Source organism: Sander lucioperca, chromosome 15, assembly GCF_008315115.2.
Source record: "Sander lucioperca isolate FBNREF2018 chromosome 15, SLUC_FBN_1.2, whole genome shotgun sequence".
Lineage (NCBI taxonomy): Eukaryota > Metazoa > Chordata > Actinopteri > Perciformes > Percidae > Sander > Sander lucioperca.
The window spans coordinates 24,280,478-24,306,931 of NC_050187.1; the positions used below are offsets into that span (position 1 = coordinate 24,280,478).

Sequence of the window (26,454 nt, forward strand, 5' to 3'; positions counted from 1 at the left end):
ATTTGACAATGTGATGTCTATTGTTGTGAAATGCATCAACCATATCAGATCTCGCGCAGTTCCGCGCCTTTTTGGAGGAAATAGAGTCAGAATATGAGGATATGCTCTACTTCACCGAGGTACGTTGGCTCAGTAGGGGAAAAGTCTTGAAGAGATTTTTTGAGTTGAGAGCAGAAGTGAAAGCCTTCATGGAGAAGGATGGGATGGCTGTTCCTGTGTTAAGTGATCCCAAATGGCTCATGGACTTAGCTTTTCTTGTTGACATCACACAGGAGCTGAATGTACTGAACAAGAACTTACAAGGCCAGGGGCAGCTTGTCAGTGCTGCCTATAACAATGTTTCTCCACAAAACTTGTGTTATGGAAAGCCCAGCTCTCTCAGACAAACCTCTGTCATTTCCCAGCATGCAAGGCACTCATGGATGTGGACACACTATTCAGTGGTGAGAAGTATGCTGAAGCTACAGGATTTGATCGCAGGTTTGCTGACTTCAAGCCACTTTTCAAATTTGTGCTGACCCCTTCTCTTTCGATGTGCAAGATGCTCCTCCTGTACTTCAAATGGAGCTCATTGACCTGCAATGTAATTCTGAACTCAAAGCCAAGTTAAGGGAGGTGAGTGGAAACACAGACAAGCTTAGACAATTTTTTAGAGAAATGCCACCCACCTTCCCTGAGCTTTCCAGGATGTTCAAGCGGACCATGTGCCTTTTTGGGAGCACATATGTGAAAAGCTCTTCTCCACCATGAACTTCAATAAGTCAAAGTACAGGTCCAGACTTACTGATGAACATCTTCAAGCCATACTGAAGGTTTCAACTGTTTCCTCCCTCAAGCCAAATGTGTCTCAGCTGTGTGAGAGGAAGTGCTGCCAGGTCTCTGGCAACAAGGAGTAGGCAAGAGAAGCCTATGTTCTGAAGAACCATTCATGTTCACCTCTGTATGAAAAGGACAGCAGCGTATACTGTAAGGCAGCTCCTCTTTCAAACCTCTCTGCAGATAGACAGCAGGTTTAACACTTGAAACTGGGTGATTGTAGTATTTCTTCACATCTAATACTGATGTTGACTTTGTGTCCTTGAAAAGTGCTATACAAATTCAATTTATTATTATTATTATTATTATTATTATTATTATTATTATTATTATTATTATTATTATTATTATTATTATTAACGTTAAAGCTGTTGTCTAGTGGTAGCTCTGGAGAAGATGCTTGTCCCCTCTCATCAGCAAGACTAGTTGACTTTACAACACACAGCAGGATGGAAAAAGTCGCAAGTAGTGGCGATGTGATCGATCGTCTTGAGGCCTGGGGACGGTCCTCATGAACTTGAAATGTCAAAGTTTGGCTCAAAATTGGGGTCAGTTCCAGCTCAGCGTTATCTTTTTTATTTTTCTATTATTGACCTCAACATCTTCAGTCCCATTTTTGTGTTGGAGAACATCCGCAGCAGTATCATGTAGTGAATTCAACCCCCACCCACCTCAATTTGTCTCTTGTCCCTCGCAATTTAGCAATTCAACCACAACATGAGCTGCTTCATGATGTGGTAGCCAACTTATTCAGAGCTCCATCAATCAGAACATTGTATCAATAAAAGTCTGTTTTAATAGAGAATGGAACACTCATTTTTGTTGTTCAGTCTCCCTGCCCTGTGTCATCTCCTATATCTAGACACGCAGGTGTAGTGCTGCTCTGTACAGAAGTGAATTCCCTCTTTAAGTATCTTTGGTGTTGAAGAAACCATCTGACAGCTCCTGGAGTGTCAACAAGCTTGATGATGGCCATTTCTGAAGGGTGTTTCTAAAGCAATTCCTGTACGAAAGTACAATTTTCTTATGAAGGGCAAACTCACTTAGCTTATCTACCATTTCCCATTGCTGTTGACTTTTGTTCTCCATTGGATCAAAGCTGCAAGGTGAGTTTTTTTACCTCCTATGCTATACATAGGGGCTTTGGTAGTTGCCATGTTACTTTCTGGTATGTGCATATTCCTCATGTACTGTACATGTGCTGTACATGTGCTGCATTTTCCTTATGCAGGACTCTTTACGGCTTGAAGATCACATAATTCTCCTGAGCATTGAGGCTGGGGATCATCAGGTCTTAGATATACATTTATTTTATATCATTAAACTTAGTAGTTCAAAGTACTATACTTTTATCCAAATACTTTACTTAAGTGTAATTTTTTTCTGTTACTTTATTCTTCTACTCCACTACATTTCTCAGCAAAATATTGTATGTTTAACTCCACTACATTTGACAGTTATAATTTTAGATAGTTTCAGATTTGAAATGAAAAAAACATAAGCTTATAAAATACAGTAAATTGTTTAGAAAAAATGTTTTAAAGATTAAACCAGTGGATCCTTATCGTGCCCAATTACAAAAAATAGCCTCCTTAAAGCAACAAATGTCAAAGCTGGAGGCAAAAGAAATTCCAAAAACTGTGATGAAAGGCCCCTAAAATTTTCCACACCTGAGATTGACCATGTAGCAAGGGCAAATACAGCTTTAGAAATGTAGAAACTATTTCAAGAAATTATGTAATGTGGCTTCAGAAACTACTCAGTGAGAACGACATTATCATCGTTCTTCTTCATCTTGTTTGTAAGTCAGACTTTCGCTCATCTGGAACCTATTTGTTTTATATTTTAGTGTTGAGTTTCAATTCATCACTTCCCGTACACTAAGAAGACTTCCCGCCAATGTCCATGCCAAAGACCATCATTGTCATCTCAGCAACAACTGTCGCATGATTCTACTGGGTATCAATTAGAGGAGTGAAACGTTCGTCCCTGGTGCAACATTATTTGTGATTTAGACACAAATAGTACATTAACATAAAAATCTTGACAAGAGCAGCTTTAAATCGTAGATAAAAATTTTGACTTTCAGATTTATGGAGTAGCATAAAGGGCATTGGGGAGGCAAACAGCCTAACCATAAAACTAAGTCATACAGAAAGCACAATGGGAGGAACCACACCATGAAATACAGCTCCCAGGCTTCTGCCCCCCACCCCCCTCTCCAGTCATCATGGTCGTGATCACTCACCGCATGCGAGACTTTGGCTCAGTGCCACTGGATGGTCATGGGGGGAGCCAGGGCTCACACCACATAATACTTGTCCTGTCACTCAAAGCAACTAAGAGAGTGACAGTGAGGAAAAAGGAAACGGGCATCAGAGGAGTGAGAGTAGAGATGGGAAAAGCCCTGAAGAGAAGCAAGGCGCGCACACACACACACACGTTTGTGGCACTCTCTTTGTGTGGACCCGTCATTGACATAACGCATTCCCTAGCCCCTTACCCTAACCTTAACCATCACAACTAAATGCCTAACCTTAACCCTTACCCTAACCATAACCTAACTCTAACCCTAATCCTATAACCAAGTCTTAGCCCTCAAACAGCCCTTTAAAGTTTTGGGGTCCAGCATTTTGGCCCCACAAAGTATACTGTATTCCCGGATTTTGGACCCCACAAATGTAGTTGCACACACACACACACACACACACACACACACTACCTGCTTGGCCTTGGACTTGCTGATAGTGTCTGAAATTGGCTTTTTTTTCTCCTTAACAGCACTTTTGGAGAATAGTTCCACAAATTCTTCAAAGTCCACATTTGGTTCCTCGATCGTCTCCCACACCAGTGAGTCAATGGGCCTAAAGATAGGAGGAAAGACTAATGATTTACAGTGCAAGTAGACAAGCTTTAATCTGCCATGTATTGTTTGAAAAAGTACAGCAACGTCCACTTTTAGTGTAATTCATGTTATTTCACCTTTCTGACATTTCTAGATTGTCTTCTGCCGTTTTAGGAGTACTTTTGTCATCTCAGAGTAAAACTTAATTATAAAAATCCACTTGCCAAATCTCTCAGCCATCAAATTACATTTAGAATTCAGCATCAAGTTCCTCACTTGCAAGTTAATCATGTACTCTATTTGTAGATGTTTATTCAGCTACAATTGTTCAAGCCTTTATTAAGGAAAAGAAAACCTGGTTTAAGTCAATTCACTGCTGACCACAATGCCTGGACTGCATCACTTTCATTTTCCACAAGGTTAGCATCTCTACTGCCATCAGAGCACGTGGCCGATCTTTATCTTAAGTGGACAAGCTTCCTCTCAAATCTCTACAGTTCAGAGAATACCTTTGTGCAAATGATGCATATCTATCTTCACTTTATATAGCATATTCTTACTTTTTAGCATTCAGCTGTATGCGTGTCCAGTAGAGTGGCTTCATTGGCTTGGGGGGCTCGATCACAGCCTTGGCAGGGGCAGCTTCCTGGACCATTATGGAGGGCATGGGGCCTGGTGGTGGTGGTGGTGGCCCAAAGCCAGGGGGTGGGGGTGGAGGAGGGGGGCCCATTCCAGGAGGAGGTGGGGGTGGAGGTCCGAAACCAGGCGGGGGAGGAGGTGGAGGTGGTGGTCCAAAACCTGGTGGTGGAGGAGGAGGGGGAGGCGGCGGCAGACCAGGTCCAAGTAAGGGTGGGGGAGGTGGTGGTGGAGGAGGAGCAACACCTCCTAGTAAAGGTGGTGGTGGTGGAGGTAGGGGTACACCTCCAGAGACCGGAGGGGGAGGGGGAGGTGGAGGTGGGGGCGGAGGAGCTGGATGGCTGCCGCTCGGTTGCCTCTGCTGGCACGTGCAGACAAAGCTCTCTGTAGATTTGGGGATGGAGGAGGAAACAGAAGACGACACGCTGCCCGATCCTCTGTTGAAAGGCACGTCAAACGTAAACCCCTCCTCCACAGATGAGGTCTGGACAGACACCTCCTGGCTCATCTTTCCAGATTTTATTCCTCTCATCTGTGGGGCCTTGTGGTGGGCAGCGCCCAGAGCTCCCATTTTATCCGAGCTGCCCTTTGCCAAGGAGGCCTGCTGGCCCTGCAACACAGCAATCTTAATCCGCAGGTCATCAATGGTCCTCTCCAGCTGAGGGATGAGACAGCTTTCATCCTCAGAGGATGACTGACCTGACTTCAACCTGCTGGATTCGGTCTGTCAGTCAAAAAAAAAAAGAAAAAAGAAAAAAAAAAGATTTGAACTTTGAAGCATGCGACTACATTTACGGCTCACAAATCAAAACAGAAAATATAAAACTGAAGAAAATAAAACTATGAGTTTGTGCTTTTGCTACATGAAACCTTCTTTAAAAGCAGGTAGTCAGGCCTGTATTGTACTCTAAATGTTGAAAAGCAGACTGTTAAATCTTGTACATATTATGATTCAGTAAATTACGCTTTATAAACACCCACAACTGAAAGAGCATAGTGACAGAGCTGTGAGCTAAAGAAGGGTCAAGAAAGTCCATTATGTCTAGACTCCATCAGCCCTCTGGCTCCAGACTGGTTAGAGCAGGGAAAGGGGGGATACCAAGAGATTTGACCCCAGAGACAGTGAGTCTTGTTGGGCCTCACATGGAGAGGGCCTGTGTCTGCTAGTACACATTCCCCAGTTGTGGTCACATTGTTGAATCTTAAGGAGAATGTTCAGTCAGTATGGCCTTCCTAATTTATTAACTCTTCTAGAAAACAGGGAGGTTCACTGTGATAATCTAACAAGTCTTTCAAGACAAGCCTGACCTCTGGTGGACAAAGAACAATTTACAGTTGAGGCATTTAGCTGATGCAGCTTATCCAGAGCAACTTGAGTGAGATTGAGGTTTACTTTGACAGGTCACACAGGTCATGCTGTTTCAGATTTCAAATCAATGCATATCATATGCATGAAATAAAAGCCTTAACAAATGTCCTATTGGGTTAGGGTTAGGATTGTATATCAGTACATCTCTTTTTTAACTCTTCACACAAACTGCTATTCTAAAAAAAATAAAACATGGCATAAACTTTACTGTAAATGAACCAAAAACTTATTTAAAAAGGACCAGTTGGTTGGATTTGGGGGGGTGGGGGGTGGGGGTCTATTGGAAGAAATGGAACATAAAATTGATTACTATTTTTCATTAATGTATAATTACCTGAAACTAACAGTCGTTATCTTAGAATAAGCCCTTCATTTCAACATAGGGAGTGGGTCAACTTCCATGGATGCCACTGCCATGTTGCCCTGCCATGTACATCTACAGTAGCCCAGAATGGACAAATCAAACACAGGCTCTAGAGAGGGACTTTCTCGTATTTCAGTTACCCTAATGACACCGTAGGTTCTACTACATGCTTAGACAGGGAGGGGTGAGCGGAGGGGTATTCAGTTGGTTGCAATCTACAACCTCACCCCTAGATGCCACTAAATCCTACACACTGGTCCTTAAAGGAGGAAGAAAAGGAAGATCATCAAGGAATCTAAATGTCTCAAACTATTAAAAGCATTACCCACTGGGTGTGCTGTACAGTATGTGGAGCCTTTTACATAACTATGTGCTGAAAACAATGCAGTATTTTCTTGCCGTGTTTGTGCATTTCATTTATATTTCTGAATTCTATCAAAAATGGTAATTTCTTAAAAGGCTAAATCAAGTACGTGTCAGCCTTCTGATACAAGAAATCCTTCATGGTAACACTGCTGCAATAAGTATACTGTATCAGTCAGCAAGAGTGTCTTGCAGACAGATTCATCAAATGTATTTTTAACACATAATTGGATTTTGTAAAGATAACAGTTTTGAATATAATGCTCTACTTAGCAAGAACCCTGTGAAGTTTTTGCACTTTGCATCTACAGGTTTTCATTTAAAGTTAAAAAAATTAAAATAGGTGCAAAATTAATAGGTACACAAATGTACACAAAAATAAAAACAGAATGAAATCAAAAACAATATTTGCTTATCTACTACACTGTATTATGCAATAGGTTAGAAGCATTTGCAGGAAATGCTCTCTGATGTTGGTTGTAAAACAAAAGACTCAATAATACTCGCTTTGATTTATGGTAGAGTCTAGACCGGGCAATCATACTGTAAAATATTTACAGATGAAGAGAGGATGTAAACAACCTGAGACTGTAAAGCTCCTGGTGTCTTGGCTGATGATTGTTGCAAAGGAGTTCTCAAGCTCTGCTCCCTGCCTGTGGTTCGCCCCCCATGGAGTTCCCACAGGTGAGAAGACCCTGGCAGGCCTACAGATGCCCAGGTGTACAGCTGCTCCTCCTACACATAGTTTAGAAGACAAAAAAAGCAAGTGCATATAGTGTAAATGAGATCAGATCCAAGGTCAGATGTTTGTGCGCTCCTACCAAGGAAGAGTACCGACTGTATGTCATGAACACATGGTGGGATGCACCATGATTAAAGGTCAACATCCACCTGGAATATAAGTCAAGTTGTAGCTCTTTCTGCATGCTTCCAAGTGTGGAAAACATTTGAGAATAATAAGCAGCAGTAGAATCCTGGCCTTTGCATAGCCAATGTAGCAACCAGTCTAAAAAATGAGACAGAAAGCAAATTCTCAACCTCTAGTTTGTCTCAAAGCATCACTTACTGAAGTTAAGGTACAAAAAATGTAGACACCCATATTTTGCAGCACTAAAACTATTGTCAAACACAACATTCTAAAGATAATGTCACTACAACAGACACCCACAAAGACTGTGAGGCTCATTCAGAGGACCCAGTTATAAGTGTGCTCTACAGTGCAAAGGTGAATATGTGTGCTAGCTGTCCCTTTAGCAAAAAGGTACAGTGGTAAAAAGGTATTCCAAAAAATGTTTAGAACTTTCCTTGATTTTCCTAAATTCATTTTACCAATTATTTCTCAGGAAACTGGCATGTCGAGCTTAATGCCATGCAGTGACACAGTACATGCTAATACACCGCAGTGTAAAGAAAATCATTGACCAGTTAGACCACATAAATCTGCTTAATATGTGCGCAAATCATGTGTGAGCATAAATGTCTCCTCCTTTTGTCCTGAGACAGTGTTTCTCTCAGGATTTGTACCCATTAGCTGGATTATGGTAACCTGACCTACACACACAAAATGTGCTATTATTATAATAATTGATGTAAGCCCATGATACTCATTAGTATTTATCCACTCAGCAATGTTTTGCCAAGGGTAAAAGGGATGACACTTGATTTATACAGAGCTCTTAGATGCTCATCCTCCCCAAACCCCATTTTTAGACAGAATTAAGCTGATGGAGTATTTAATTTCAGGCAGTACGCAGGGCAAGAAACAAACAACTTATATTTGTTCACTCCAGCAAAGTATATGAAATTGGATAAACACCATATTTAGGTAGCAAAGTGGAGATGATAGATCACGATGGAAATAAAAGGATAGAACATGGAGAAAGAAGACGGAGGTGATGCAGTAAGTGATTCGTTTCAAGATGGAATTTAACTGTAAAAGTAAAAATAATCCAAACGTTTGAGATATTAAAAGGGGTTTATAAGTGATGAAAAGGTTAAAGAGAAGTAAAGACAGACTGTGCTGATTTATTTTGAAAGGGAGATTAGCTGTAAAAAGCAATAACAATTAGATCTGTACTCTAAAAAGCAACAGCAAAGGTTATTTTTGATCAAGCTGAATAATGCAGGACTCCAGGCCAAGCCCCAGACTGAAGTAAGCTGAGAGTGAGGACAACAAAAAAAGGGGGTGGGAGCCAGTGCGATCCTGTCCTATGGTGAGCTTTTTGCTGGGAAGAGCAGCCTGAGCCCAAGGCACGTGGAGTTGTTACATAACATTGTCAGCAGATGGTCTACGCAAGCACAGCTAATCCAGCCATGCGAGGAAATGCCTGAACATGCATGGGTGTCTGGGGCTGTCCTTTCGTATATATGAGTGCACTTGTGGCAGATTTGTACATAAAAAGAAAGTGCTGCTTGTTGTCAGAGACTGCACATGCAGGATAACATGTGACTCTATTTGAGAGATTTGTATTTATGAGAACAAAACAGCTTGAGAGCATGCATGTTCTGAGGAGTGTTTGTGTTCAGGTATACATACTGTACCTTTATGTGCACTTGAGCATGTGCAATGGATGCATATACAATGGATGCATATACATCTGCGGGAGAGGTGCAAAAGTGCCACCTCCTTTTAAAATGATTAGTGTCGACTTCCAATAACTTACTTGGAACACTGCTTTGTCACTTTTTGACCCGCCCAAACCCGTGATATTTTCTAGTAAGCTGAACCTGCCTGACAGCAGTGTTGTGTGTGTAAAAATGTGTGTTTAAACAAAGCCATGGAGATAACTGGCTAACAACATAATCTATGAGAGATCCTCAAGTTTAATAAAAAAATAAGTTTTTAATATTAAAGATGGCTCTGAATTAGTCATCAAATCAATTTCTGTACTTTTAGCTTTTTAATATCTTAAAAGATTTTATCTGGGGCCAACCACTTCCTCTGGGTGAAATTAATACAGGAAATTAGAAAAATTAGAATACAGGAAATCACATCTATTTTGTTAAAAGATTTCTGGGGGAGGTCCCCCAGACACCTGTTAAGATTGTCCCACCCACATTTTCAAAGCTTCACACGCTCATGCTCGTAAATGTCTGTTTAATATTTCATAGCAAACGATCTAATAGTTGTTGAGATATTTCAATCTGAACCAGAGTGTTGTGCTGAATGACATTGCCATCCGTAGAGCTATACTGCTAGCTTAAAATAAAAAAACGCAATAATGATAAAACAGATAATTAAACTTGTCTCAGACTCTCAATTATGTGTAAATAAGACAACTAATGTAATTGTCTTCCCTTCTCTGAGACATAAAGACACATATATATACTGAGCAAGCATACAAATCGACACCAGATTCAACATCCACACACATTTAATGTAGTGTAGTTTTAAATAACATATTGAGTTCAGTGGATCCAGCTACAAGGGAAACTTGATAGAAATGGCTCCAACAGTGGCTGTGGTGAACTGTGCAGGGGGATGTGATGCACATGAGATTATGTGTGAGCAAAACATTACAGGAATGGAGAAATAAAGATTCATGAAATTAACTTTCACATGGTCACCCTGTCTACATGCACCACCGCTCTTCAGATAATGAAATGTCTCTGGGATGAATCGCAGTAATACAGCAATAAATATAGAAACACAGATTGCATAAGCTTTGCATTACTCTGCATACTGTACATACGTTGGTGACTGCAAATCACTTTGTGCTACATTCTTTGACTAAATCATCTGATAAGCACATGTTAAATCTTTTTCCTCCAGCCCTTGGGACAAACACTAACAAGATGCTTCACAACGTGAGAAGTTTAATCTAAATTGGAGCTGTGGCACTACAGCTATTGCCTCTAAAAGTGTGAAATTTGGAATTGTTTTTTATTAACACTGAAATATATCCCCTCGAATTGCTGATGCAAAGCAGCTTATGTCATTATTTCTGTACAACAAGTATAACAGACAGTGAAGAGAGAGAGAGAGGTCTTACATTAAAGACTGCCGAGACAGTGCTGTCATCATAGTGCTCTGCTGTGCTGTGGCAGAAGGGGTGCAGCAGACCCTGGACCAACATTTGGTGACACAGATCCTTCCCTTCCTCTTCTGTAGAGCCATTTCCACGATGAGTACAAAGCCAGTCCAACAGAGTGCGACCTGAGAACAGAAAAGCAATGAACGAAACTGTCCTAAAAAAGACAGAGCTCTATTTTCTATACTGAAGAAGGATATTATTCTGACTAAAGAGTTAAAAAGAGATCCCTCAGTTTTAGAAGTGATAATTAAACACCAACACGTGCAAACTCTACTCACACCATTTACATGTGGGTGACAAGAGAGATGGTGTTAATTGTACAGTGCAAAGAATTAAAAAAAATGCCAAATGACATTCAAGATACAAATTACCAGTGCATCATATTATATGGCATTGAATATAGTTTTTTAAAGTATTATTTTTGATACATTTCAATCGAGGATGAACTTGATGTGACTAAAACGTGGGTTTTGGGTATCAGAAAGAGAAAAAGAAAACATTACTTAACCCTATGGTGTGGTTATAGGGGTTTGTTAATTCTACATTTTAATATAATACATAAATAATAAATAATACAAAAAACACAGTAGATTATCTTTGTCTTGGTAATCAGTCAAATAATAGCCTTTTTTAGTCATGGAGCAAGAGCAAGAAAGAAAAGTGAGTTTGAGCTGTGAGACAGTTGTCAATCTTAAAATCCCTGACCAGGTCTTCATCCTATTAAAGGAAGAATTCTGTTTCTTGATGGTGGCAGGAGTAATCATTATTGGGCTGGAAAAAATATGTGACATCAACAGAGGACGAGGAGCCGAGAGGAAAAACACTCCATTGCTTCAGAGTCCAACCATGACAAACGTCATGTGTGCGGTCAGTTATGTTGTTAGACTAGCTCGACATTTCTTTAAACCATGTGATTCAGTGGGCAGCACCAAATGATCTAACAAAGTCATATGACTCATGGTCCTGTCGACATTGATTCTGGGATTTTTGGAGTTGTGTTCGACAAACACTAATGAAGGCTTACGCTGAAAATGACCAATCTTCAAGACACAGACCAACTTAACCAAGCCTTACACTTCATTACAATCCAGAGTCAAATCAATTCAGGTTAAAACATTTAAAATCAAGAATTTGTGATAATATCATGTGTTGTCGGTTGTTTTTAATTCAGCTTTTCTCCCTCTTTCCTCTTTGTCTTCCCACTCCATCCTAAGGGCCCGATGTGACCTGAAAAATGTGATGTCACATGCAGTGCTGAATTAGTGAGTGACTGACATAACCAGGGTCTTTGTGAATAAAAACAGGACAGCATATGTCCTATAATTATGAAATCCCAGATAGGCTAAATGTTAATGTTTGACTTAATGGAGCTCCATTGTTTGACTAGAATAAATTCACCTGACGAAATGAGAACGGATTTCATATCATGACTCATTTTTGTCATGCAGATAAACTGTCACTTGGGCTTAGCATCCACAAGTGTGCACTCTCTGTGTGTGTGTGTGTGTGTGTGTGTGTGTGTGTGTGTGTGTGTGTGTGTGTGTGTGTGTGTGTGTGTCTCTAAGCCAGTTGAATCAGAGGATGGTATTGCCCTGGGTGGGTGGCAGTGTTGTCATTCGGTCCTCTGATTTATGAGCACAGTGGAGAGCAGCTGAGCTCCTGAAATGCACCACAACAAAGAGGAGGACAGGGTGACATTGTTTTAGTAGAAGGAGGCCTTTGTTCTAAAGACACTTCTCAATAAAGAACCCCCACTGTTTCACTATGGTTTTCATGAGCTATTGTACTTTTAAAATCATAACTTTATTTGTATAATAAAATAATTTGAAAGTAAATTATTAAGTAAAATTTAAATCACTAGGCAATTACAATAATCATTTCACAATACCATTGCATAATAACCTGATCTCAAATATAGACAGGGATTGGAGCTAAACAAATAGAAGTGAATCAAGCCCATTGTGGAGTCCCAGCAACAAAAAGAATAAATGAAATGTCTATAAGAGTTTAATGGTTTGTTTTCTCCTGTTAACTTGGTCAGTAAAAAGGTTGCTTATGAGAGAGAAGAGGAGTCAAAATACAACATAAAATGCTTGTCTGGTGATATTCTGTATTATCCTGGTCAGATCCAATGAAAAGACCAAAACCAACAAAGTATTGATACTAGCAAGTATTGCTTCTATTACCTAAAGCCTGATGTAGGTTATTCATCTGTGCCATTCCTCCATTGTTGTCAAACAATGTCTATTTTCCCCACATACTGTATGCAATCTGCAGCTGAAAGTAGTCTGGAACAAATGCACACTTTACTCCTGAGCAACACTTGCTGAACAGTGCCCAGCTGTTTTGGGAAACTACTACTACTACTACTACTACTACTACTACTCCTACACATGTTTTTTGGGAAAGATGTAGGAACAAATTAGTGCACAGACAGGAAGTGGGAACATATCAAGAGAAGGACTGACATTTTGCTTGTTTTGGTATATTTTATATAGGAAAATTATATAATATTGCCATCTAAATTTATGCAAACACTTTCGTATAATATGGGCTTTAGGTAATAGTATATAGATGCAGGTTGTGTGATATTGTAGGGCTGTGAAATAAATCTGCCAGATGTCAGGAATACTATTCAATTAATCCTCTGCCTCTTCATTTATCACTTCCTCTGAGACAGCCCTGCTTGTTCCTATCCATTCATATTTTCCAACATCCTTGTAGCATCCAATTGGTTCAAAATTTAACGGGCAACTCTCTCCTGGTTCACACCATCAAATTGAATAAGCCCCAAAATACCCATATTACATGTTATCACAGTGTTCTTTATTAACCACTTTAGCCACATCTGTAGTTCATAAAGTTGACAGCAACGTCTAACCACTACTACTGGCATCACAATGCCACCCAAAATCAGTGCAATGCTCGCCAAGATGTTGGGTTATGTTGCTAATGGATTACAAGGTTATTTTCCATAATCAGGCATTAATCAGAGAGGTAGTCTGCACCCAAATGTCTAATTTATGTTTGTCTGATTGAGCTTCATGTGTACCAGCAGTTCAGTTACCTGTGTTATATGTGACTCACCAGAGAAGACATCCAGGTATGGTACTGTGTTGGTGGAGGTCTGTCGTCCATAATGTGTTCTCCTGGAGCCCAGCGTCCAGTACGTCCCACCTGTCCAACTCTTCTCTGGTGTCTTCTGCTCTGGAAATTTGGCACCGCCCGCCTGCCTCCCTCTTAGCCTATCCAGCTCAGTGAACCAGTCTGCAGACTCACTGAGGGGCCCAGCAATTGAGCAAGACCTCTGCTTGTGCCTCCTAAACCCCTGGGCCCTGTTAGATTCTACTGAAGGAATGGTGGCATCCGTTTTCCTGGGCACGTTGGGGCTGGTGATGGGGGAGCCAATGGGAGATGTGAGCTGCCTGGTGGTGGTCTTAACATAAGATGGGTGGACTGGAGGATAGAGTTTTACAGTTGAGGGGGAGGTGGTGGAGGTCGTGCGTTTAGGCTGAGAAACGGGGGGGCTGTCTGTTAGCTGACTAATACACAAACTAGTCTTCCTCCTTTTCAGGGACAGGAAGTCTCCTCTCCCAGTTTCCTCTTCCATCTCCCTCTCCATAGACAGGTCCATGCTGCTCGCACTCTTCTGAGACCCCATCGGTCCCGCCCCTGCCATTACGGGATCTAAGTGGGCACATGTGTTTTTGCTCTCTGCAGCCTGATTACCTTGAGTCTGCTGTGGGTGCAGAAATGGGCTCTCCAGGTCATCCTGGGGTTCCTCAGCACTCTCATACGAGGTGCTGGTGGCTGTAGTGTCAGGGAAGCTATACGTGCTGTTACTCTTTGGGAGAAGACTGCCACTGCTTCTCTCTGTGTCCGGGCCTGAAGATGTTGGACCACTTTCACTCAGGGACCCTGGACCAGAAGAATTTCTTGATATGGGTATGTCACTTTCGTTCTCTAAATTCCTATACTCTTCGCTTACTTCCTTTGCTACACATTCACTACCAACAGGGGGAAAGAAAACTTCCTCATCCAGATTAAAAAGCTGGTGAGACATTACCTTCTCTTTGTTCCCCTCAGATGTTGACCCTTCAGATAAGTAGCCAGTCATCATTTCCAACCTGTCACCGGCCACACATTGGTCTTTTATAACCTTCTGGATGTAAGAGAGCAGGTCTTCATTTTCAGCTGCTGCTGAGTGAAAACTGTAGAGGTCAGCATCCGACCCTGAGCTTGTTTTTCGGCCAATCTCATCCACCACAGATGGGAGACTGTCTGCGGTTAAATGGAATAGATCCCCCTCGACATCTGATAGCATGCCCACTTCATCAGCTGACAGGCTCGCCTCCACACCAGGCTTGAGTCCTGCTTTGCCCATTTGTGCTGACCTCCCAGCTTCCAAAAAGTCATCATTAGACAACCCTTTGGCCTTTGATAAACTCTTCCTGATTTTCATGCTGGAAAACACAGAACCCTTTGACTCTGATTTTGATTTCTTCTTCCCACTAGGTTCTCCTCCTCCTTTACTTATCTTATTGTGGGACTTTTTAGATTTTTTGTCCACTTCCCTCTCATCAGCATCATCATCACAGGAGACATCCCCTGCTGCTCCACCACTTCCTCCTCTCTTCTGCTTCGTTTCCTGGTTCCCCATGTTCCTGAGCAGGCGGACACCCTTGGCTAACAGGCCATACTGCTGGGGTCGAGGCTGGCCATGCTGGGTTTCCTCCTCGGCTGCTACTGATACTGGTCCTCTGTTGGTCAGAGCCCTATCAGAGCTGTCTAATCCCTGCTGTCTGCCCACCACAGTTGAAGGCAGCTGTGAGAATGATGCTGCCTCCCCCAGTGCCGCTGATTCTGAAAGGAGGAGGAGACTGGCACTGACAGCCACGGGCTCGCTACCACTCACTCCTCGCTCTCCCCCCCTACCCTGCACAGCTCCACTCACTCCCTGATCCTTCCTCTCCTTTTGCCCCTCCTTTCTATCCCCATCTGCTCTTGCACGCTCGCCTGTCTTGCATAACGGGCTGCTGTTGGAGCGAGCAAGTCGCTGATGCTCCGGAGTGTGCTGCCCTTGATGTTGCTGCTGATGCTCTAAAATGCATTGTGGTTGCTGGTGTTGTTGATTGAGGAGAGAGTGCTGTTGTTTACGGAGGAGGTTGGTAACGCTGCTCTTCCTCCTGCCTTTGAAAGTGGTGGTGAAGAAACTCTCTTTCAGAAAGGGCACCTGGGTCTCTACAGTCTTAATAGTCTGCATCCTGTCCACTTTGGCTTCATCCAGAGGGCGGACGATCTAGGCAGACTGAAGTAAAGGGAAGTTCAAATCATATTGATTAATTTTATATTTTATCCCAGCTTCACAATAACAGATGAGTATCAAGGAGTCATGAGGTAAAAGTTGAACATGACTTCAAGCTCACATAAGTCTTCTGTCTCTTGTTCCACATGCAATGTATACAGTCTCTGTATATAGTAATAAACAGTTTTTTCTTGTTTTGATTGTTCCTTGAAATTCTTCCATTGGGTGTTTTTGCACTTTGAAAAGCTAGATTGAGATTCACGTGATTCTACTGGCGACAGCGAGAGAAACAAAGTGAAATTACCAGTATTAATTACAAGCAGGCATTCATAAAAATGTAGATTTGAAATGATTAGTCGATTAATCAATAAGGCGATGTACAGAAAATTAATTTGATGTTTTTAAGCAAAAACACCAAAACTGTAGTGGTTACAGCTTTCTCAAATGTGAATACTTGCTGATTTACTTCATCTTCAATTATAGTACATTGACTATCTTTAGGTTTTGGACAGCTGATGGGCTCTGGGAAATTTTTCTGACATTTTATCGATTAAAACAATAATGGATTAATCGAGAAACTGATTCATAATGAAAATAATCTTTAGTTTCAGTCCTATTATATAGAAAATATGTAAAATCAGATTGAGCTAAATCAGTGATTTCAAAATGGAAAACTTTGTTTCACAAACTGTTTAAATGGCCATTTACTGAAAATCTTCACAGGCGATTCATATTGTGGCTACAGTTAAAGACACAGTACAGCATTATTATTATTGCAAAACATTTCATTTACAAACATCTCTTAGAGATAATAGTGGGCATTTACTTAAAGGTCCAATTTGTAATACTGACAGCTAGCGTTTAAAAATAGTTACTGCAGTCCAAATTCAAAATACTGGAGAGAGCCTCTCCCCCGGCCCCTCCTCCCCAGACTCGAAGTTCACGGAGGTTGCCAGGTTGTGGACAGTCATAAAAGCCCGTGCTTACGCAAAGCTCTGTACCTGACTGACAACCACCCTATCTCAGATTAAAATTACTCACCGTTTGTTGGTTTCGGCCACTGAATAGGCTACACGTTGTAAACAGCCGTGACTTTACTGGCTGTGTCTCAATTGTTTTGCGAGTAACTAACTTGAGTACTCTAATGTACTCTTTATAATTCAATGTGAGTACATGAATGTTGAATTGAGATAAAATGCCCGTCCCTAGTAGCCGTGATAAAGTAGCCTGAAGCTAATGCTTGCCTGTTCAGGAGGAAATTAACCAACTCAGCGTCCTTTTGGGCTCTAAGCGATCTCCATCTTTCAAATACATCTCCAATATTTACTGGCAGTTTGTTAAGTCTCTGGTCATGCAACTGTTAGAAACATGCCGAGGTTTAGAGAATCTATCTCTGTTGATCCCGTTCGTTTGTTTGCTGCTTCCATGGCTGTACTACAGCTGTAGTGCGCTGGGTTTGCATTTTTACAGGTATATCTGGCAACCCGGCCCGGATGTTAAAATAGGCAGTTGATTCCAACACATAGGCCAAAACACAAAACAGACATTCCGTCACGGAACGGAAATTTCAAAAGGAGAAAATACTGGCTTTAGCATTGTTGTCAGAAAAAAAATAGTATTTCAGCTTAGCATATTACCTTAATATCTGATGACATATTGTGGTCATTTTTGGATTTAATACAGTAAATATATTACATATTGCACCTTTAATTGCGTATGTGTGCGGGCCTGCATCAAGGCATACCTTAGGACTGTAATGCCTATGGGTGTGGTACAGACTAAGCTGACCCATTTGACACTAATTATAAAAATGGCCTTTCTTACTTAAATAATCTTAAGTAGGTTTAAAGTAAGTATGCAAATGAAGTTGGTAAAACCAATTAAACACAAACAAATACATAAATAAATAAATTACATTCTCAAAATTAGGCTAATTAAAAGAAAAACATATTTACCAGAAATTACTAACTCACACGTTCATTAAGGTTTGGGTTTGTCCAAACACTTGAGTAACTGATAAAAGTTTCTTCTTGAAAACTTCAGGATATCTTGGTAAAAATAATACATTTTGTAATTACTTTTACATTAGCAAAAAGTTGCAGTCAAATGTAACTGAAGCCTCTTAGTTAGATATTTAAAAACACTAACATGATAATGAAAGTGTACTTGCCTGACAGGAGGATTTTCCTCAGTGGCTCAGCACTGACTGAGGAAAACAACACAAATGGGTGTTTGTCTTCGTCTATGAGCCGCTCCTCAGCCATGGGTCACATGAAGTTGGTATTTTTCTCATCACATGTCTGGTCTCCTTGGCCATTTTCCATTAGCACTGTCTGAACCTCCCCTCACTAACTTCATCAGTCCTCATCATGGGAACATACAGAACTGTGCAACAGTCAAAAAACACTCGTGTTCATTACGTTTCTGGTTAAAGCTAGACACCCAATCCTAATGTTGTGGTAGTGTCAGACAGTGATGAATCATATTTCACAGACATTTAAACAATGTGTGGCCGCCGCCGCCGCCGCCGCCGCCTCCGCCTCCTCCTCCTCCTCCGCCTCCTCCTCCTCCACACATAATATCAAGTTGGTATTTTCTACTTTTGGTTTGGTCCCTGGTCCCATTTTTAAGTCCATCCCTCCAATCAAGAAATTAGTTTCAGCTGTGTCCTCCCAACATAAGCTGTTGTTACCAGACATGTCAGTGAGCCTGATTGCTGAAGTTAAACATCTACAGGTTTCTGAAGAGAGTGGATATAAGATAATTCAAATGAGCCCATTAAAGTCATAGAAGGAAACAACTAACTAGGAGATTATAGCAAAATTGAAAATATGCCAAACATCTACAGGTTTCTGAAGAGAGTGGATATAAGATAATTCAATTACAATGAGACCATTAAAGTCATAGAGGGAAAAAAAACTAACTAGGAGATTATAGAAAAATTGAAAAAATGCATGTCACTGTGAAAGCAAGTAATTGAAACTATCACCATCACAAAGACAGTGTTTTTGATTTTAATATTTTACAACAAAAAGTAAAAATCTATTCTTCATTATATCATGCAATACTTTTCAGACAATGTTTCAGAGGTAGGAAATTAATTCTATACAGCTGTGTAATGACCCAGCGTCCTGCTAAGATAATAAGGTCATCAAACCACCTTAAAGGTCAAATAAATCAAAACATAAATGAAAATTCATAATCATGTCTTGGGGAACAAAAATCAGATAATTTCTGTCAAAAAGGTTTTTTATTTATTGACTTAAAATATGAGTATGATAGGCCTACGTGAAATGTAACAAAAATGTTTGTGTTCACCATTTTGGTAGTTTACATTCCCAATATTTAAGTACAAAAATCTCATATTTTGATGAAGAATGTATCATGACACTAGAGCGCATTGTGTCGAAAGCAGATCAAATACCGACTGATGACAAGCATGGGATATTTTTTAACATCACTTCCATACAGCACATTAGTCATTGCATTGCATCCCACATAATCCAATCTACTCATTCTTCAGTATGCCAGTTGTCATAAAACAGTGTATCTTTTGCCTTTAATACCTTTTGCACAATATTCAAGATTTGGGTGAGGCAAAAATGTAAAAACCATCTACTTAGGATAAGAATAAAATAATGTGCAATAGAAATAAAGATTAAAATAAATTCTTGCCTTAGTTGGCCTTTTGTTGATGATGTGCCATTCTGCCACTTTCTGTATAGAAATACCTGATGACCAAGACAGCTATCAATTCTATTTACAAATCAATTGCTGTAAGTCTTAAATAAAGTAACACTTCACCAATAAATCATATAGAAAAAAACATAATCAGGTTATGACAGAAAGTTAAATATTGTAACTTCAATGATTGTGGCCATTTTTTTTAAATGCATATACAGTATATATTTCTTGAAATCTAAAAGAAATGTAATAACTATAAGCCAATTCCTAAAACCAAACAGGCTTAAAGTATGAATAATTGTTGCCCAAATATGTGCACACAGAATGGGATTGATACTGGACTGTAGAAGTTGACAGAAATACAGCCTAGACAACAGGTCTTTCTCAAGCCACTAGAGGCTGCCATTGCTCTACTATATCAAAGATGGGTGGCCTTTTACAAAGAGTTCCTTAGATGTATCATTTTGTAGAAATCTAATAGATAGTGTAAAATCAAAACATACATCTTTATAAATGAACATCTTTGTGTGTGCAATCAATTATTATCAAGTCAGAAATATCCAAATGTACACAAACAGAATATCATTAATGTATAATCATTACTCTTGACAGAGAACTGCAAGTACATAAAACACAACCAAATGTTCTTATTGTCTCCACCATAAAAACCACAACAATCACATTGAACACAACAGCAGTTCACTGACTGTGGTGCCACACAAAATATTCACAACTCAATTCATCAGAATAATCATTTTCAGACTGGCTCAAAATCTCAGGAATATCTAGAAAACAAAAAAATGAATATCACAAAAATAACAGATCTCTGTTGACTGAAAGTAAGGACACAATTCAAGAACTTTTATATTCCATCAGACATAGGAAAGCTATACCCATTTAAAAAGGCAATATACAGAAGTTCTGATAAAAACACATGCCAGTCAAGACGATGGCAGGTCAAATCAGTATAATGAAGAAGCCTGTGAACACAAAATAGTTTTTGTATTGGCTTTCAGACATTTACAAATACATAGTTTCGTTTGAAATGCAAAACCACTCTGCATTTAACAGATCTAGTTACCCACAATGACAAATAATATGAAATGTGAATCCCCAACCCTATGACAAAGATATCCTTTCCCCCTGTCAATTGCACTTCAAAAATGATCCTGCAATGCATTTTAAAGCCCTTTTCTATTGTTTTCCACTCAGTTCATTTTCTTTAAGCTGCACGAGCGTGACATGATAAAGAGTTATTTAAGAACAGAGGGAAAGTTTTCATCTCTGAACCTCACCTTACACAGCCTTTTATGCAGCTGTAGCTTTTCTAAATGGATGCACAGACACAAACACATATCTAAAGACCACCACATAGGGATGCTGTGCTTGACATACCAGCAGAGAAACACATTAAGGATCTCTAAGCAAATAAACTCCACAGAAACAACTACATGGATGCTTCTGTCTTTTCCTTGTCCTATATTAAATCTTTCGATTCCATGATATCAACCATCCGAAATTCCTTTACGTGGACTCCCTGGGAATCCTCCTGTGGAATACCACTGACTGCCTCTGCTGAAACTGCTGCTTCCTCCTTTTTTTCTGGTCCCAGCGGCACATAAGTATCATTTTAAAGGTTGTACGGAAAGTCTTGTTGCACAGGGCGTAGCACATGGGGTTGACTGTGCTGTTGACGTAACACAGCCAGTACCCTACTGCCCACAGGGTCTCCGGGATGCAAACATTACAGAAGGCATTGATCAGCACCATGATGTTGTAAGGTGTCCATGTAATGATGAATGCAAAGAGAATGGCACTGAGAGTTTGAGCTGCCTTCTTCTCCTTTACTAAGGACATGCGCTTCCTCTTGGTGATCTGAGTCCGAGCTTGGGATGCAAAACGTTTCGCCAGAGCTGCGTCTTTGAAAGACATTGGGACAGAGGGGGATTTGGTGGTGGTGCTGGTGGTAGAACTGTCAGTGGCAGTGGTGGTAGTTGTTAGGGAACCATCTGAGACTTGGTTAGAGGTACCCTGTAGGGTAGGCATTGATTGAATCTTGCGTGAGCAGAAGCGTTGGTGGTAGCTATTTTCTGAACGGTTTCCTCTATCGGGAGTAGTGGCAGCAGTGGTGTTGGTGGTGACTGTTGACAGGCTGTCTTGGTTAAACTCTGCTCCCCTGAGGGGATCCTCCTCTGACGCTGCATCCACATCCTCACATGAGGTGAGTTGGGAGTTGACAGCAGCTTTTATACCAGGCAAGCTGAGAACAATGGAGAAAATAGCATGACTCTGGGAAATCATCTCTTTCCCCCCACAATCCTCTTCCTCTGAAGAACCAGAATGGTCCAACGAGACTGCAGCATCATTATTGTTCCAGCTGTCACTGCTGCTCTGGTCTGGGTCACCCTCCCCCTGCCGGGTACTACCAGGCCTCCAAGAACGAACCCCAGGCCAGCAGTGGAAGCGGTCAACCAGCTCCCGACATGTGCTTTTTCTCCGGGACAACCTGGTCAGCTCATAGCTGCTGCAACTTCTAGAACTTCCTGTCTGATGGACAAAACGGGCTCTCTCGCACCCACCATTCCCACCTCTTCCTCCTATCCCACCACGACTCCCTGAACCCTGCAACCCAGCTAACTCCTTTGAGCGATTCTGGGTCTCCTGGTAAATGCGCCAGTAGAGAACACTCATTATCGTCACAGGCAGGTAGAAAGCCGCTATAGCTGTGCAGAAGGTTATAGTAGGCTCTGTGAGGAATTGAATGTAGCATTCATTTGAGGGTACTGTCCTTTTACCCTCAAAAAACTGCCATAGTAGGATGGCTGGAGCCCACAGAACAAGAGAAACAAACCAGGCTAGGCCGATCATGATCCCAGCTCGCTTTGTGGTCCGTTTGGCCCTGTAGGTCAAAGGCCTGGTGATTGAAAAGTAGCGGTCAAAGCTTATGACCAGTAGGTTCATAACTGATGCATTGCTGGCCACATAGTCTATAGCCAGCCACATGTCACAGGCCCAGTTGCCCATGGCCCAGTAGCCCATCACAAGATAAGCGGTGTAGAGGTTCATGGAGATGACCCCTATGATGAGGTCAGCCACAGCCAAGCTCAGCAGGAAGTAGTTATTGACTGTCTTTAGCTGGCGGTTAACCTTGAAGGATACCACCACCAGGATGTTGCCAATGACGGTGACCAATGACAGCATGCCTGTCAGCAAGACAATGAGGACAACCTGCCATAAAGGATGGCCACCCAAGGGATCATGGGCCGCAGTTACATTTTCATTTGGGGATTCTGAGGTGTAGTTTAAGAGATTGCTGATGGAAGAGGAATTATCAACTGGGGTATTCACATGAAAAACCAACCAGGGGGCTAATCCACTACCTCCTTGGTTGAGAGCATTGGATTGTGGATAGGATCCAGCTGCTGGTAGTGAGGTGTTTGCAGTCAGGAAGAGACCAGGGTCTGTGATGTTGGAGTTCATTGTTATGTCCTGGCATATTCTACAGAAAGAGACAGAAAGACAAAAAAGGGAAGAAGGAAGGGACAGAGAGAGGGAGGAAAGAGGGTCTTGGCACAAAGGGAGAAGTAGAAAAGGGAGGAAAGGATAGAGTGACAGAGAATGAAATGGAGAAAGGAGAAAAAAGGCAGTTGACATTCCAATTCATATCCAGTAGGTGAGGCTAGAAACCTACTCTACCAAGCTGGATGTGTGTAAATGCAAAGATGTTTGGGTTGGATGTGTCCACCCTGTTAACAATCGTTTAACATCGTGCATGCACAGTAAATGCATTGCAAGCCATATATCAAATTACAACTTGACATCTGAATCGTCAAGGCTAGACAGCCAGCACTTTCAGTGAGAGAGAATGCCTGCAATCAACAACTGTTTCTTATGAAAACCCAGATGGTTCCCTATACTGTAAAGATGTCTGTTTTGGGATTGCACCTTGAATTACATTAGGCCTTGGACAGAAGTCCTTTTCTTCTGTCAGATCAGGAGTGGAGGTTGCACACTGGTGATCTTTATTTAGAATTTAGCTCTGGTGTCTGGTGTCGTGTCTGGTCTCAGTCCATCAGTCAAACACATCCAGAGTGACACTAGTTTTCTAGTGATGTGTTTTGTAGTTATACCGCTCAAACTCTGTTGATGATTTTTCTAAAATAAGAACATGACAGGCATCAGCCAGAAAACAGCAGGTACCTGTTCATAAACCAAGTCGAAGATTGAGAGAAGTTACAGATGACATTGCTGGTTACAGCTAGGCTACAACATAATGTAGGCAGGGGATGAAACAGCACTGCGATATCCTGGAGAGTATGAAGTGCTGTTTGTTGTTTGATTGGGGATCGGGGGATAAACAATTGGGGATAAACGGAAGATCCTGCTGTTTTGTCAAAGCAGTTCTGGTTAATCTGATAATTAGATGAGGAACTGCCATTTTGTAAAGCAGCATGTCCTACCAATTTCTAGTTTTGCTCTGCAATCAGTAATAATTAACCATTGTGTTTTGCATTCAGATGTGTGCATGTATAAGTGTGTTTGTGTTGAAAACAAATAAAGTGAAGTGAGGAACTTTCTTTCTGCTATAAGTGAATAAAGATGTCTCCACAGTTACATCACACATGTAGAAAGCAGAGTTGTATAAAACTGACAAATCTATATGCATTTTCTGTGGTATAGTATGAATATTATTTAAGTTATGCAGACATGGGTATAGCTTAATTCACTTACCACAAATAAAGAAATGTGTTTTATTAGGGTGCACTTATTTTCTTAAGATCTCTTTAGGGTTAACATCATGATTAACTTTCTAAAAAATATGTATCTCTGTTAGGTAACCGTTTAGTATATAAATTATGACATATAGTAAATGAAAAAAATCCTGCTTTTGGTGATTTGAAAACTGTAGCAGTATATACATTAATTTGGAGTCATTTTCAATTAATTCATTTTACACCTGACACTAACCTGAGCCACACTGTGTGAAGGTAACAAACAACGACCTGCCATAGGGCATAAGAACCCCCCCCTCCCCCCTCCCAAACCCATTCACACAAATATACTGACAAATACATGTGCTGACAATACATGTAAGCCAGACCATAGCAGTTCCATAAAACCACAATAGCAAACACAATATTTCAAACCACAGGCAAAGGTATTTAGAGCTGAGTGCTGCATGTTTGCCTTGACAGAATCTCAGACCTCCCACAGAACTGTTAAATAACCCCAGTAGCCAACAGAGACTTACAGCCGTTTGTGACATTGAGCTCACGCTACTTCTACTATTATCAGAAGGCTCCCTGCTATCCAGTCTGTGGACAACCATAACTGCATTTAAGCACATACACTAAGAGTATACTCTCACATTTCCCACATTTCACTAATATACTGTTTATATTTTGATATTTGATTGATTCCCTGCACTATTCTTTGTGCAGTGTTTTTTCATTTGTGTACTGCTATCTATCTATCTATCTATCTATCTATCTATCTATCTATCTATCTATCTATCTATCTATTTAGGCAATTTCAGCAAGACAATGCTAAGCCACATTCTGCATGTGTTTTTTTTTTTCAGTGTGGGTACTAGACTGGCCTGCCTGCAGTCCAGACCTGTCCCCCATTGAAAATGTGTGGCACATTATGAAGCGCAAAATATGACGACGGAGACTCAAGACTGTTGAGCAACTGAAGTCGTACATCAAGCAAGAATGGGAAAAAATTCCACCTAAAAGCTTCAACAGTTAGTGTCCTCAGTTCCCAAACGCTTATTGAGTGCTACTGTCCCAGCTTTTTTGAACGTGTTTCAGTTTGAACATTTAATATCTTGTCTTTGTAGTGTATTCAATTGAATATAGGTTCAAAAGGATTTGCAAATCATTGTATTCTGTTTTTATTTACATTTTACACAACGTCCGAACTTCATTGGAATAGGGGTTTATACATGAAAAAAACATTAAACCTAGAATGGTATCAACGTATGGGAAAAACAAAACCAGATGTAGATGAATTCAACCTTCCTTGAATTGGTGTAAACACAGGATGGAAAAATTAAATTAAAAAACCAAATAATGACATCTGAAAAACAAAAAAGGAGATTTAGACAAATAGCACAGTGAAGTGCTTAGTGGTATGTCTGGGGAATAGAGGCATAAGAGGCTTGCAGAACAAGGGAGAAAAGACTGGATCCTATGGGAAAAGGGCAAATGTCAAACTCGCTGTACATGCTTCTACCTCTTTGAGAGTCACATTATAATTCAGTGTAGTTGGATTCGGTGGTTTCAATATACCCTCAGATGCGAGGCTTTAAATGTACAGAACACTGACAACACAGTGACAAAATAATGTCAGTTATACTGATTGGACAAAATTAGTTAGGTATGCTGTGAAATATACACTATATACAATGTATTTGTCTATACTGGTATATGTATACTGTTTATTCACGCTCCATTTTCATGCACAGCATTGCCTTATACAACAGCAAAAATGTTTATTAATTGAACATAAGCCTTGCTTTTGCCTCAGATTGCAATGGTTAACTTCCATACATTTACATCTGTACGGTAATCCCCTGGGGGCAGAAACTGGCTACACTCTACCGAGGGAGAATGGTTTTGTTTGTTTTCCCCTAAAATTGAACTGATCAGATGAAAACTGTATGTGGCAGATGACAACATGGGTGGGCTAGCAAGACTTTGAAAACCAGCTGCTATTACAGTGAAACCATTATAGTCTCTCTCTCTCTCTCTCTCTCTCTCTCTCTCCAAGGCCACGTTAAACTCTATATCTTCAGTTTGACTTGCAGGCATGTATGTGTGATGGTTTCAGGTACACAGAGAGATCGATACTCGTTTACTGTGTTGCAACACAACGTGTACCTTGACATTTTGAGGCATTTGTCCCAGCAGGGTTGGACACTGCAATCCAAGTTGGGTCCAAGGATCCATCTAAATGATTGGGTGACTAATAACACAGCCATTTCAGATTTCTATTTCAAGCACTAATCTAACAGAGCAGTGATATGGGCAGATG

The 26,454-nt window shown here is 40.8% G+C and overlaps 2 protein-coding genes across 4 annotated transcripts in view; both read right to left on the reverse strand.

The window, feature by feature from the left end:
- LOC116055903 (formin-2) overlaps positions 1-18,240 on the reverse strand; it is a 42,986-nt gene extending 24,746 nt beyond the window's left edge. The window contains exons 1-7 of one of the 3 annotated variants that reach the window (XM_035991951.1): positions 17,881-18,240; positions 17,688-17,780; positions 13,515-15,735; positions 10,386-10,549; positions 6,976-7,128; positions 4,222-5,021; positions 3,539-3,680 (exon numbers count right to left, since the gene is read on the reverse strand). In XM_035991951.1, coding sequence (XP_035847844.1) covers positions 3,539-3,680; positions 4,222-5,021; positions 6,976-7,128; positions 10,386-10,549; positions 13,515-15,690 — 3,435 coding nt within the window. In that variant the 5' untranslated portion in view covers positions 15,691-15,735; positions 17,688-17,780; positions 17,881-18,240. Of the gene's footprint in view, positions 1-3,538; positions 3,681-4,221; positions 5,022-6,975; positions 7,129-10,385; positions 10,550-13,514; positions 15,736-17,687; positions 17,781-17,880 lie in introns of those variants that run through there. The other 2 variants (XM_031307957.1, XM_035991950.1) reach the window with 2 other exon arrangements.
- A 635-nt stretch (positions 18,241-18,875) lies between these two features.
- Positions 18,876-26,454, reverse strand: part of chrm3a (cholinergic receptor, muscarinic 3a) — an 89,964-nt gene continuing 82,385 nt past the window's right edge. The window contains exon 3 of the mRNA XM_031308003.2: positions 18,876-22,915. Within this exon, the coding sequence (XP_031163863.1) occupies positions 20,941-22,896 (1,956 nt within the window). The 5' untranslated portion in view covers positions 22,897-22,915 and the 3' untranslated portion in view covers positions 18,876-20,940. The remainder of the gene's footprint in view (positions 22,916-26,454) is intronic.